This window comes from Centruroides sculpturatus, unplaced genomic scaffold (assembly GCF_000671375.1).
Source record: "Centruroides sculpturatus isolate CEXI.00-Female unplaced genomic scaffold, Cexi_2.0 scaffold611, whole genome shotgun sequence".
In the NCBI taxonomy this organism is placed as follows: domain Eukaryota; kingdom Metazoa; phylum Arthropoda; class Arachnida; order Scorpiones; family Buthidae; genus Centruroides; species Centruroides sculpturatus.
Genome location: NW_019384768.1, coordinates 418,223 through 430,314, shown reverse-complemented (window position 1 = coordinate 430,314; position 12,092 = coordinate 418,223). Strand labels below are relative to the sequence as shown.

General features: G+C 29.6%; 1 protein-coding gene across 1 annotated transcript in view; it reads left to right on the top strand.

Annotated features, from left to right (window-relative positions):
• Positions 1-6,802, top strand: part of LOC111628940 — a 21,560-nt gene extending 14,758 nt beyond the window's left edge. Inside the window, exons 3-10 of the mRNA XM_023372798.1 lie at positions 3,009-3,161; positions 3,276-3,405; positions 3,471-4,041; positions 4,138-4,300; positions 5,664-5,804; positions 6,412-6,473; positions 6,558-6,601; positions 6,677-6,802. Coding sequence (XP_023228566.1) covers positions 3,009-3,161; positions 3,276-3,405; positions 3,471-4,041; positions 4,138-4,300; positions 5,664-5,804; positions 6,412-6,473; positions 6,558-6,601; positions 6,677-6,753 — 1,341 coding nt within the window. The 3' untranslated portion in view covers positions 6,754-6,802. The remainder of the gene's footprint in view (positions 1-3,008; positions 3,162-3,275; positions 3,406-3,470; positions 4,042-4,137; positions 4,301-5,663; positions 5,805-6,411; positions 6,474-6,557; positions 6,602-6,676) is intronic.
• Positions 6,803-12,092: the final 5,290 nt, after the last annotated feature.

Genomic DNA, 12,092 nt, shown 5'->3' with positions numbered 1-12,092 from the left:
GCATCTAAAATAGCGCAGTAGAAGCCGTTCTTCCGGTTAAGCCTTAATGCTCTCCCTCCCCCCCCCGCGTTGGAATTTCGAAAAATTGATCAATTTAATACACCTAAGTACTCGATGAAGACTAAACGCAGATAAAAACAAAAAATCGCATCTAAAATAGTTCAGTAGAAGACATTCTTCCGGTTAAGCCTTAATTCTCTCCCCCCGCGAGGGAATTTCGAAAAATCCCTTCTTAGTGTGCGTTTCCATGACGTACCCTAACTGTCTACCAAATTTCACCTCTTTAGGTTAAGCGGTTTGCTCTGGGCGATGATGAATCAGTGAGTGAGTCATTCAGTCAGGACAAGCAATTTTATATATTTAGATAGATAGGTAGATAGATGCAATAATAACAAAATTTTTGTGGGGGGGAATGATGAACTTCACATAGTAGTATGATTACACTAGAGCAGTGATTCTCAAAGTGGGGGTCGCAGAAAAATTGACGACAAATTTTTTCACGATATTTTATAAATTTACTATGGATTCATGTTTAGAAGTACAGTAGTAGATTCTTTTTGGCTTAGTGTGAAAGCACAGTATCCACTACTCTGAATTAGCAATGGCAGTTCTCTTACCATTTGCAACCACTTATTTATGCGAAATGGCATTTTCAAATGACCAATGCTATTAAAATTATGAGGTGTTTCAATGCAATTAAACAAAAGAAATTAACTCCTCCTGAATTTAAATTAATCTACCCCTTCGGGATGTTTTCCTACACATACCTATTCTTCAGGGGGTCCTTTGAAATTTTTAAGTGCAAAAGGGGGTCGCGGACCAAAAACTTTGCTCTGGGCGATGATGAATCAGTGAGTAATTCAGTCAGGCCAAGTAATTTTATATATTTAGGTTTCACATTTCCCAAATTGTGTGTGTGAATCAATTTTAACTTTAGAAAAATATGATATTACGTCCACTGAATTACGCGATGCCATTAATTCATTGAAAGCTAAACTTGAATGTCGGCTAAAAGATAACTTTTTTGGATGCACAGTTAAAAATAATTTAAAAAACTTCAGTAATAGTCAACAAAAGAAATTTATTTTGGATGCAAGAGAAGTTTATGATCGTGCTTTAACTTACATCCACAAATATTACAACGTCCTACGTACACGTTTTCGCGTTGAAAACGTCGGCCGCAACCTCTCTAATGACTTCGCAGTTATATCTTATTCAGAGACAATGCCTCAGTTAATTATGGAAAGAACAATTTTGTTTTTCAAAAATTAAGTTAAATATATATATTTTAAAGGCGAATTGTTTATGTCATGTTATTCACAATGCTTAAGTTTGCTTAAAAACTTCAGTAGTAGTCAACAAAAGAAATTTATTTTGGATGCAAGAGAAGTTTATGATCGTGCTTTAACTTACATCCACAAATATTACGATATTAAAATATTTAAAAAACAAATTTTAATGAAGGATGAATCCGGAGGCAAAGCTGAGGACTTTACAGGAACGAAAAGAAAGATATTTAAAAGACATACAATTTTTGAAGTGCCATTTACGTGAGATCACTCCAAGAACACTCCAATTAAAGAAATCGATACGAAAAGGCATTAATAGACAGGATATATGGAAGATACAGAGATTAATACTAAAATCAGTAATAAACAAGAAAGGTAAATTGATTAACTATGTAAACATAAATATTAAAGAGTTAAAAACTAAATTAAATATTAAAGATAATATAAAATATGTGAAAATAATAATATTAGATATATAAAAAATAAAAATAAGAAATTAGGTAAATTATCCATTAGAATCAGAATATAAAGCATGGCAAGAAAATTTAGTGGTAAATTTAACTGATAAAGAGTATCCCAGATGATTATATGCGTTTCCTGTCATATGGTGTTGGTATGAACTTGCCGTATTTTGATAAAACATTAAATACTATAGCAGATATAGAACTGGTAATATCTAGAAGCACTTAATAAAAAAGCAAATGAAGAAATAAGGATAAAGATTGCTGAGGATTTAAAGAAATTTAATACAAAACAAGGATATATAATGGATAGTAAGGCTAACCAGCTTATAGGTAAATACGTATAATAGATTAAGAAAATTCCTTCAAAAATCTAATTTATGTATTGTTAAAGCAGATAAGTCGCAACAAGTTATAATAATGAATTTACAAGATTTGAATGGAAAAAACAAGAAATCATAAGAGAAGGAAATTTTGAAGAATTAAAACAAGATCCAACAAGTGATATATAAAAATCATTGAAGAAAACTCTAGAAAAATTACAGTAGAGCCTCGATTATCCGACCTCCAATTAACCGACACCTCGGTTAACCGACCGTCCTAGTCGGCAAATTTCAAATGTCCGCTAGTGATGTGGCGCTACAATATTTGACTATGTCTTGGCTACTTTAATATTATTTTTGCGTGTTTTAGCTGGCAACACTCATTCGACCATGAAATGAAGCCAGTATTTAAACGAGGCTTAATTTTCTAATTTTTAACGATACAATAGCGACGATTATTATTTTAAAAAATTTTTGTTAGGCTTAACATCGATGAAAATTCAACGCGAAGTAAGTTAATAGCGATATACTAATATACTAATTACATGGGATATAATAATATACTACACTAATAATGGATTTTTTCATACTTTTCGGTTATCCGACTTTTCAATTATCCGACCAACCCCAGTCCCCAATTGGGTCGGATAATCGAGACTCTACTGTAATGGATTTTTTCATACTTTTCGGTTATCCGACTTTTCAATTATCCGACCAACCCCAGTCCCCAATTGGGTCGGATAATCGATGCTTTACTGTAATTATTTTGAAGACAAAATCCTTGCCAAAAAAATAGGAGCCACTATTTATTACTTTGTGTTCCAGACATTATACTTTTGGCGACTGACCTTTTCTTTTAGGCTACTGGCCGCCAAACAGTCCATTAAAAAACACAAAAATTCCAATTAAAAATATAAACATTTTTAAAAAAACAGGAACTGGTGATGTTCGGACGTCTTCTATTTTCCATCATACCTTCTTGGGGTTGTTTCGGCTTTTATCTAGAAAAATTATCAAAAGAAGGTACTGTTTCGATGGTTGAAAGAAAAATATTACCGAGAGAAAATGTGACAGTGCCAAAATTAAATGTTCGTATTAAGACACGAGCAAAATAAATGCAAACCTACAGTACATTTTAAGATGACATTGTTATATAATTTGTAATTTTTTAAAGAAATCTTTACAGACTATATCAAATTCAGAATAAAAATGCTGACAGTTTAATTTCGAAATTAGAAGCAGAAGTTTTACCTGAATATAGGTTAATGAGTTTGGATATCGTATCAATGTATCCTTCAATTAAAAAAGAAACGATCATACACGTTTACGTGAGTACAATACTCCTACATATTTAATAACATTAGTGACTTTTGCATTGGATAACAATTTTTTTACAGTTAATGGAAGGTATTACCGACAAAGGGACGGAATATCTATTGGTTCAGTTATTGGCCCAAAACTGGCAGAAATAGTCATGATAAACATAGATAAAATCTTGTCACGATTAGGAGGAATAGTATTTCTTGCACGGTATGTAGACGACATATTTATTATATACAATAGTAAAATAACGTCCTCTGAGAAAATATTAAAAAAAGCCAATGAAATTAATGAATATATCAAATTTACCTATGAGAACGAAATATTTGATAAACTTAATTACTTAGATATAACAATAGTCAGGTTTAAAGATCATTTAGTGTATAATAAGTATGAAAAGCCTTGTAATGCAAATAAAGTTATAAATTTTAAATCTTATTGTCCGATTAGCCAAAAAAGAAATATTTATTTAATGGAAATAAGTAAGATCTTTTCTAGAACAAATAGAATTAATAAAAGAGATGAAGAAATTAAAAAGGTAAACAGGAAATATTTGTTAAACGATTACCCGGGAAGATTGTTAAAGAACTGGTACGATAAATATTTAGAGAGCAGATTTCAAGTAAAGAAAAAGCAAGAAATTAATACGTATGTCTCTTTTCCGTACATTAAAGGTATTTTTGAAAAATAGCTAAAAAAATTTTTGTGAAAATACAATTAAATTAGCTCCATTCCAAAAAATAGGTTATTTGGACTAATATGTGGACTAATTTGGACATACAAGGATAAAGAGCTATTGGAAGAAGGAGTGATCTATAGACTCCAGTGTACATGTGGAATACCGAACTATTATGTTGGCGAAACGAAGACGAAACTGAAAGTAAGAATGTGGGAACATCTGGCTGCAGTAAGATTTAAAGTCAATACATCTCCCGTGTTTTTACATTGTCACGCGAATAATTGCCAAGTTGATAATAATGTAAAAATCTTAAATAGGGAAAAAAGATATGGTAAAAAGAAAATTCAAAGAACACTTCGCGATAGTTATGCAAAATAATGTTATAAATTTAAATAACGGCGTGATACCCGCGGAATGCTGGGAAGAGATGATAATACATAATAGTTGTAAACGCGATGGTACTTGTGTTAAAGATGTCTTCTGCTATATTAAATTCTGGCTGTAACGTGTTACGTTCTAGTTGTAGGAAACCCTGCTGAAGAGGCCAAAAAAGGCGAAATGCATATGGGGTGAAGTATAATGTTAAATTAAAAAAATTGTTTTCTCTTAAAGTTAACCTGATTTGTCCTTTTTTGTTTTTATACTAGTCTACGGACTTGGAATTTTTTTAGCCTCCAGAAGTCAGAAAAGAAAGGAAAATTATTTTTCCGTGTACTAGTGAATAGTACAATTGGGTAAAGGAAATACTGTATTACGATTTTGAAAACAGTCCTATAAAAAGCTTAGCAGCATTAAATATAAAAAAAAATATGATCTTCAGTTTTCAGATATTCTAAAAATTGCAATTTTAAATGTAAAAGTTAATGAAGATATTCTATATGACGAAATAATTTTAATTCAAAATAACAATTTAGAAAAACTTCAAAATGAGGAGTTATCAACAAAAAACATATGGGTGTCTATTTTTAAAACCTTGATGTGACTCAAATCAAACAAATTGTTGGTAAAGTTCTAAGCGTACCTGTAAGCAATGCATTTGTGGAAAGAATTTTTTCTATAATGGAATCTGCTTGGAGAAATGAAAGTAGAATGTGAACAGAGCTCATTAAAGCAGAGTTAGGCATTCAAATTAATTTTGACATGGCTGTGAAGCACTTCATTCTTATTTATTTAATAAACATGACCAAAAAAATTATTGCAAGCAGCAAAATCAGAAAAAAAATATAATTTTAAGAAATAAGAAGCATTACAATTATAGTTACTATATAAAATAATGTCGGATTGTTAACTATGCAATACTATATATAAGTATATATATGACAATATAATTGTTGAATAAATAAAATGTTGTGACCATTTTTTTTGGGGGGCAATCCTCCAGGTGAGTAGTTGGCAAATGTTGGCAACCCTAATGATACTGATAAGTGACCCACTTAACATTTCAGGATCTGGTCACTTTATTTATGATTAAAGAATGATAACATAAATCATGTATTGTTACTGCCATTTAATAATTTATACAAACATGAAATTTGTTATTCGTTTATTCGATTGTAAAATTTTAATTATTCTCAATTGTTATAATTTTCAGGTGGTACTTAATTCCCTCCACAAATACAAAACAAAAATCGTAATAGAGGAAATACGACTGGGATGTGCTAACAGAACAGTAGCTACAATTGATTTTCCCATTACTACATTTTATGCTGTGACTGCATACCAAAGTGATGAGGTAAAAAAACTAATCGGTGAAAACCTAAATAGACACATTTTTGAGATGATAAACAACTGCAGTGATTTATAATCTACCTCGCAGCTGAAAGAATTTATACTGTGGCAGAAAAAAAGATTTTCTTTTCAACAGCCACTTAATCCATACTTTATCATCCTGCGCAATGGCAGATTCAGAAATCTCTTTAGAGGAGGGTGCAGGAATGAACACAGTATACTTCATGTAATTTTTTATTACCTGATGTATTTGATTNTGAACTGTAAGACTAAATATCTGCATCCATAATTTTCCAGTATAATAAGTCCTGTTAATATATAGAAAGTACTAGTATACAAAATAAATTATAAACTGATGTATTTGACTTTGCTGGGGAGAGAGAGGTGTGCCTTGCATACTCCCGTAAATTCGCCATTGGCTATGCATAAACTTTACTGTTGAAAACATGAAGAGGAGACTACTAGAACATATATCTTTATTTCAGTAATTAAGTTAAAAAAACTTACTTTACTGTGAGCTCCAAATTCTGTCTATATAGATTTTCACTCCGAGCCTTTGTATGTTAAAACTATTTTAAAATTCAATATATATATAATTTTTTTGCTTACAGGTTAAAAAATTAAAAATCAAACATAATCCTCATGCGAAATCCTTCAATGACCCACGAAGAAGGTAATGTTTTTTTACAAGTTTTAAATATAAATTTTAATAAAATTTAAAATTTCATTTATAAAGTTCTAATTTTTAATATAATAGAGCCTGGGAAGCCTATACTTACCAAAATGATACTGGTATGCCATGTAAGTAAAGACTATAATATTTCTATTAGGTTTTATTAATTAAGAAATTAATTTTAAATATTATGTATAAAATAGATATTTTTGACTGGAACGACAGATCGGGTGTCTGTAACCCTCAACATTCACCGTCAAATTTCACAAATGAAGAATAAGGCGTTTATCCAAGTTACACCTTTGGACTCCGTAACCTTCAACATTCACCTTCAAATCTGACAAATGAAGAACAAGGTGTTTATCCAAGTTACACATTTGGACGAACACCTTGCTTAAATAATTACAGATGTTCAAATGGTGTGATATTTAAATATTATTACAGTACTTTATTGTTTGTAAGGGTCCTTCCTAACTCGTGTGCCTTTATCAGGTTAACGTGATGTGGGCGAACACTCAGCACACTATAATTTTATCCTCTGTTTGGTAGTTTTCTACTACAATTGGTTTTAAATTTGTCTTACATGATTTGAAGTTCATCTTATCATTTGAATATTGTCATTATACAAGATGATCGTACAACATAACCACACCCACTTTGGGACCACACCGTATTACTTAGGAGCCGTGGGAAAGGAGCCTTGTATTTAATTTGTAAGTTATCAAATTAATAAAATAAAGTAATTTATTTCTTTACACACACATTTAATTCGGATGCAAGTTATTGTTATCAGACTCAATCCTCATATATGACATCATATGAATCATCATATCAAAGGTCAAACCAATCATATCAGTTAGAGATGTGGAGATATGAAAATTCCACATAGTAATCCTCAAGAATACTGGTAATAATGTACATTTATTGAAAATTTCCAAGTTTTTGTATTAATCATACTATGCTATTTTTTTCTTTTGCTATGTATACTTACAAAAATTAAATATTTAAATTTAAAGTAATAAAATCACAATTTTATGTTTAAAGTTTGGAAAAGATGAAAANAATGATAAAAAACAGTTGAATAATATAAAGATAATGATGCTGTTTAGCTTCTGGAACTGTCAAGGATTGAAAGAGAAAATTCAGACAAAATTAAAAAGAAAATTTATAGAATCTAATGAAATTGTTGGAATTACTGAGACATGGATAGAAAAATTCAATATGACCGTGTTTTCTTGTTCCAAGTAGTTTATTTCTATTTTAATGAGCAAAGCACATCGAAAAAGCATATTTGGTCGTCCTTCAAGTGGCATTTTACTTTTAATTAAGAAGAGATTAGGAATCATTTTACATTGAAACATAATGAACTATTCAATAATGGTAATGATAAAATTACAAAACGAGCTCAAAGTGTTATGGAAATATCAATATTTGGGGTTAATAGTAGTATATCTACCTCCATCAGTTGAAAAAAACCTATATTTGAAGAAATGCAAATTATCAATCTATGGGTCTGTATGGTTCAATTATGGTTGATCGGTAATGACTAACTCATGAATTGGAGAATATCTACATACAAACGTATTCCAAGACTATGAAAATATTAGGAATAAAAGACAATCAAAAGATAAAGTTCTAAACTCTGATGGTAAAACCTTATTGGAATTTGCACAAGATAACCAATTGATAATTTTAAATGGAAGGAGATATTCCGGCAGAGTTCACCTATATTTCACAGAATAGAAAATCAACCATAGACTATTTGCTGTGCTCAGAAGCTATTTTTATTTTTCAGAAGCTTGAATTTTGCATGACCCTGTCAGTCTTAGATATTGACTCCTCTGATCATTTCCCAATACAGCTTAAGATATCTGAGAATAAGGAAAAAAGAAAGAACACTAAAAAATATGAACACACATAGTATTTTAATATAAATTATAGTTCAATTTATAATAAACAAAAATGGCTTAAAGAAGCTACGTCTACAACAGCTGAGTTGTTGATTTTGGAGGAAGAGAATAATCCGATAGCCAATTATCAGAGATTACTAACTAAATTAACAGAATGTAAATTTAAAAAATGTAACACAAATTATAAACAATGATATAAAAACGAATGGTTTGATAGTACTTGTTATTATTATAAAATGAAAAAACAAAAAGGGCCTGAAAGCTTTTAGAAAGTTTAATACAATAGAAGCATTAAGGAATTATATTAAAAATAAAAAAATCTATGTAAATTATTTAGAGCCAAGAAGAAACTATATCTGTCAAACATCAATAAGATTAATAGAATCAAAGGATACTAGGGTTTTTTGGAGGACTATCAACTCTCTTCGAAAAAAAGAGGTCTGATCTTTATATACAAAAAAATAATTGATCACAATAAATGGGTTAATTATTTTACAGAGTTTTCTGATGAGTACTTGAAGAATCAAGAAAACACTTCCCTAGATTACATGAGATCTATCCAATTGAACCAGAATGAAATAATAAGAATAGATGAGATTCAAGAACATATTGGTAAATTAAAAGTTAAGTCTGCACCTGGATCAGATGGAATCTCTAACTCTTATTAAATTGTTACCCATTGAACTTACTCACTATCTCACTAGGTTTTTTAATAAAATATATTTATATGGTTTAATACCAACAAAATGGAACGAAGTGATATTTACAATGATTTTCAAGCAAGGAAATAGAGACCCAGCAAACTATAGACCAATAGCTCTACTGTCCAGTTTTTGAAAAATATTTACAGCCATATTAGCAGAAAAGTTTAAAACGTGGATAGAATCAAATAACTATAAAAATCCAACACAATTTGATTTCATAAAAATGGTGGAACCAAAACTGCATTATTTGCCTTATTGTCAACAATTCAACTCCAACTGTTAAAGAAAAGACAAAGTGTTTGCTATGTTTCTGGATTTGAAAAAAGCATTTGACTCCATTAGTATAAAGTTATTACAGAATAAATTGAGCAAATATAATGCAAGTAAATATTTGATAAAAATGATAAATCTATTATATGGAAACTATGAAATTATTATTAAACAAAATAATAGTTGCTGTGCACCTTTTACAACCAATAGAGGTTTACTACAAGGCAATCCATTATCTCCATACTTGTTTAACTTTTATATATGACCTTAACAATTGTTTTAGAAATGAAGATGATGGAATTTATGTTGATGACAATTATACATACAATATCATGCGCTGATGATATAGTTATATTGGCTCCTATAGCCACAGCATTACGAAGAAAACTTCAACAGATAATTATATACTTAGAAAACCTAAAAGTCAACATAAACCCAAAAAAATCAGAAGTTATCAGAATGATCTTTAGAAATTTTTGTTGTCATTTTTCGTTTCGTTGTCAAAATTTTGAATATAGAAATGCATTCACATAGAAATGTTGTTCACATTTCGTTGTCAAAATTTTGAATATAGAAATGCATGTCTTTTTGGCGGATTATTACCATTTCGGTAATAATCCTCCAAAAAGACATATGCATTTCTATATTCAAAAAGAAGAAATAAAGATAATAAATGAAAGTAAATTTCTGGGTATAATATTCACTCCTAATCTGTCTTTTGACAAACATTACAAGAGTATAATAAATAAGTCAAAAAATCTTATTAATAATTTATTATTATTCTATAAAATTAAGACGAGATGTAAAAACTCAATTTCAACTTTTTAACTCTATAGTGATAAATGCCTTGTGTTATGTAGCCCCAATTTGGAGTCTAAATAAATTTTATTATTTAGAGAAAATTCAAAACATTCATCCATAGAATATTTCAGCTTGAATATAATATTCCAGGGAGTGCACTAAGTTTAGAACTTATGAGAAATAAACTAAATACAATTCTAATTAAAAGATACTTAACATTTTTACAAAAAATAGAGAAAAATTTGACAACAAAATTACTACTTTTATTGCATAAAAAATCAAAGGACAAAGATAAAATGCAATTGGATAATACAAGTAGAGAAAATTTTTAATTCATATGGCTTCTCTATAGAATTAATTTTTGATCAGCTTAAAAACAATGACCAACAAGTAAAACAAGTAATATAGAGTCATGGAGTACTCAATTATACAAGATACTGAAGATATCCAGAAAAGAAAAAAAATATTATAAAATAATTTTTAATTTTCCATTAACTAACAATTACATGATAACAAATCTTGCATTCAATGTTAAGAAATTTTTTATACAGCTAAGGCTAAATCAAAATGGATTGATGATTGGTGACAAATACATAGAATATGCTCAAACCAAGTGCTCACGGTGCAAAAAACCATTATCAAAAGTACTTTTGTTTTTTGAATGCGGCAACAAAAAAAGAGCAGGATTCAAATTTGGATAATGAACAGGACATTAACTATACAAAGAGTATAATAATGTACAAGATATTAGACAAAGCAGACATTAATGATATATATATAATTTGTATAATCAATTGAGAAATTCTAAAGAATAAAATAACATTCAAAAAATAAGGAATTCAATATGTCAAGAACTAATAATATAAAATGTTATTTATACTTTTTGATCCTGTTATCAAATTTGTATATTAAACACCCCCTGTAACAGACTAATGCCTTATACGTCAATAAACTTCATTTGATTAATCGAAAAAAAACTCTTCAAAATAAATAATTTAGAGTTAAATGTCTATTCAATTTAATTTCTGACAATCCTAGCTGTTGTTTTAATTCTAGTCCTCCTATCAATCTCATACTGTATTGTTATAATAGAATCTAGAGTATTTCTCAATAACTTGTTAATAGTAAGCCTTCCACAGATGTGGTTTTGCATCTTTTGCAAATGAACAGTGGATATTCATTAACAATCAGTATTGAATATAAAAGTAGTTTTTATTTCAACGAAATTACTGTACTTCAAAAAATTTAAACCAAACTTTATGATTTTATCCATTTTCAATTGTAAAAAATTGAAAATATATACAGATTTCTATCTTGTTGAACTTTTATTTCTTCAATGCAGCCAAAAAACTATTTGTAAAGGCAAAAGATATTCTAGATTAATGTTTCATGATTGCTGTGCCAAAGTAAAACAATACTCTGTGCCAGCAATGTTTTGGAGAATGATCTATATGTAATTTTCTAAGTTCCAAGAAAAAAATATACAGGCCTACAGGTGTTGAGAGAAAAAATAAATAAATCAACAGGTACCGGCGTTAAAGGGCTTTTTTAATTGTTAGCGCTTTCGATATTCCTATAAATATCGTCGTCAGACAACTCAAATAGAATGCTTTTTCAGAACAACACTTTTGAAGTACAGATTTGGAACAACCTAAATCGAATAGAATACAAAATTTTAACGTAAAATTTTTTGAAAACATTTTTAAAATCAAGTTGTATCTACACGCATGCACATAGAAAAAGGAGAAGTGGAGACAAGCAGTCTATTATTTATACGTTTACACAAATTAACCCAAATATCAGGCAGCTCAAGAGTGGGGGAGTTGTACGGGGCAAATATGGTTAGGAGAGACTCCCAAATAAACAGAAGGCTCCTAATACGGTGAGGTCCCAAAGTGGGTGTGGTTATGTTGTACGATCATGTTGGACAACTC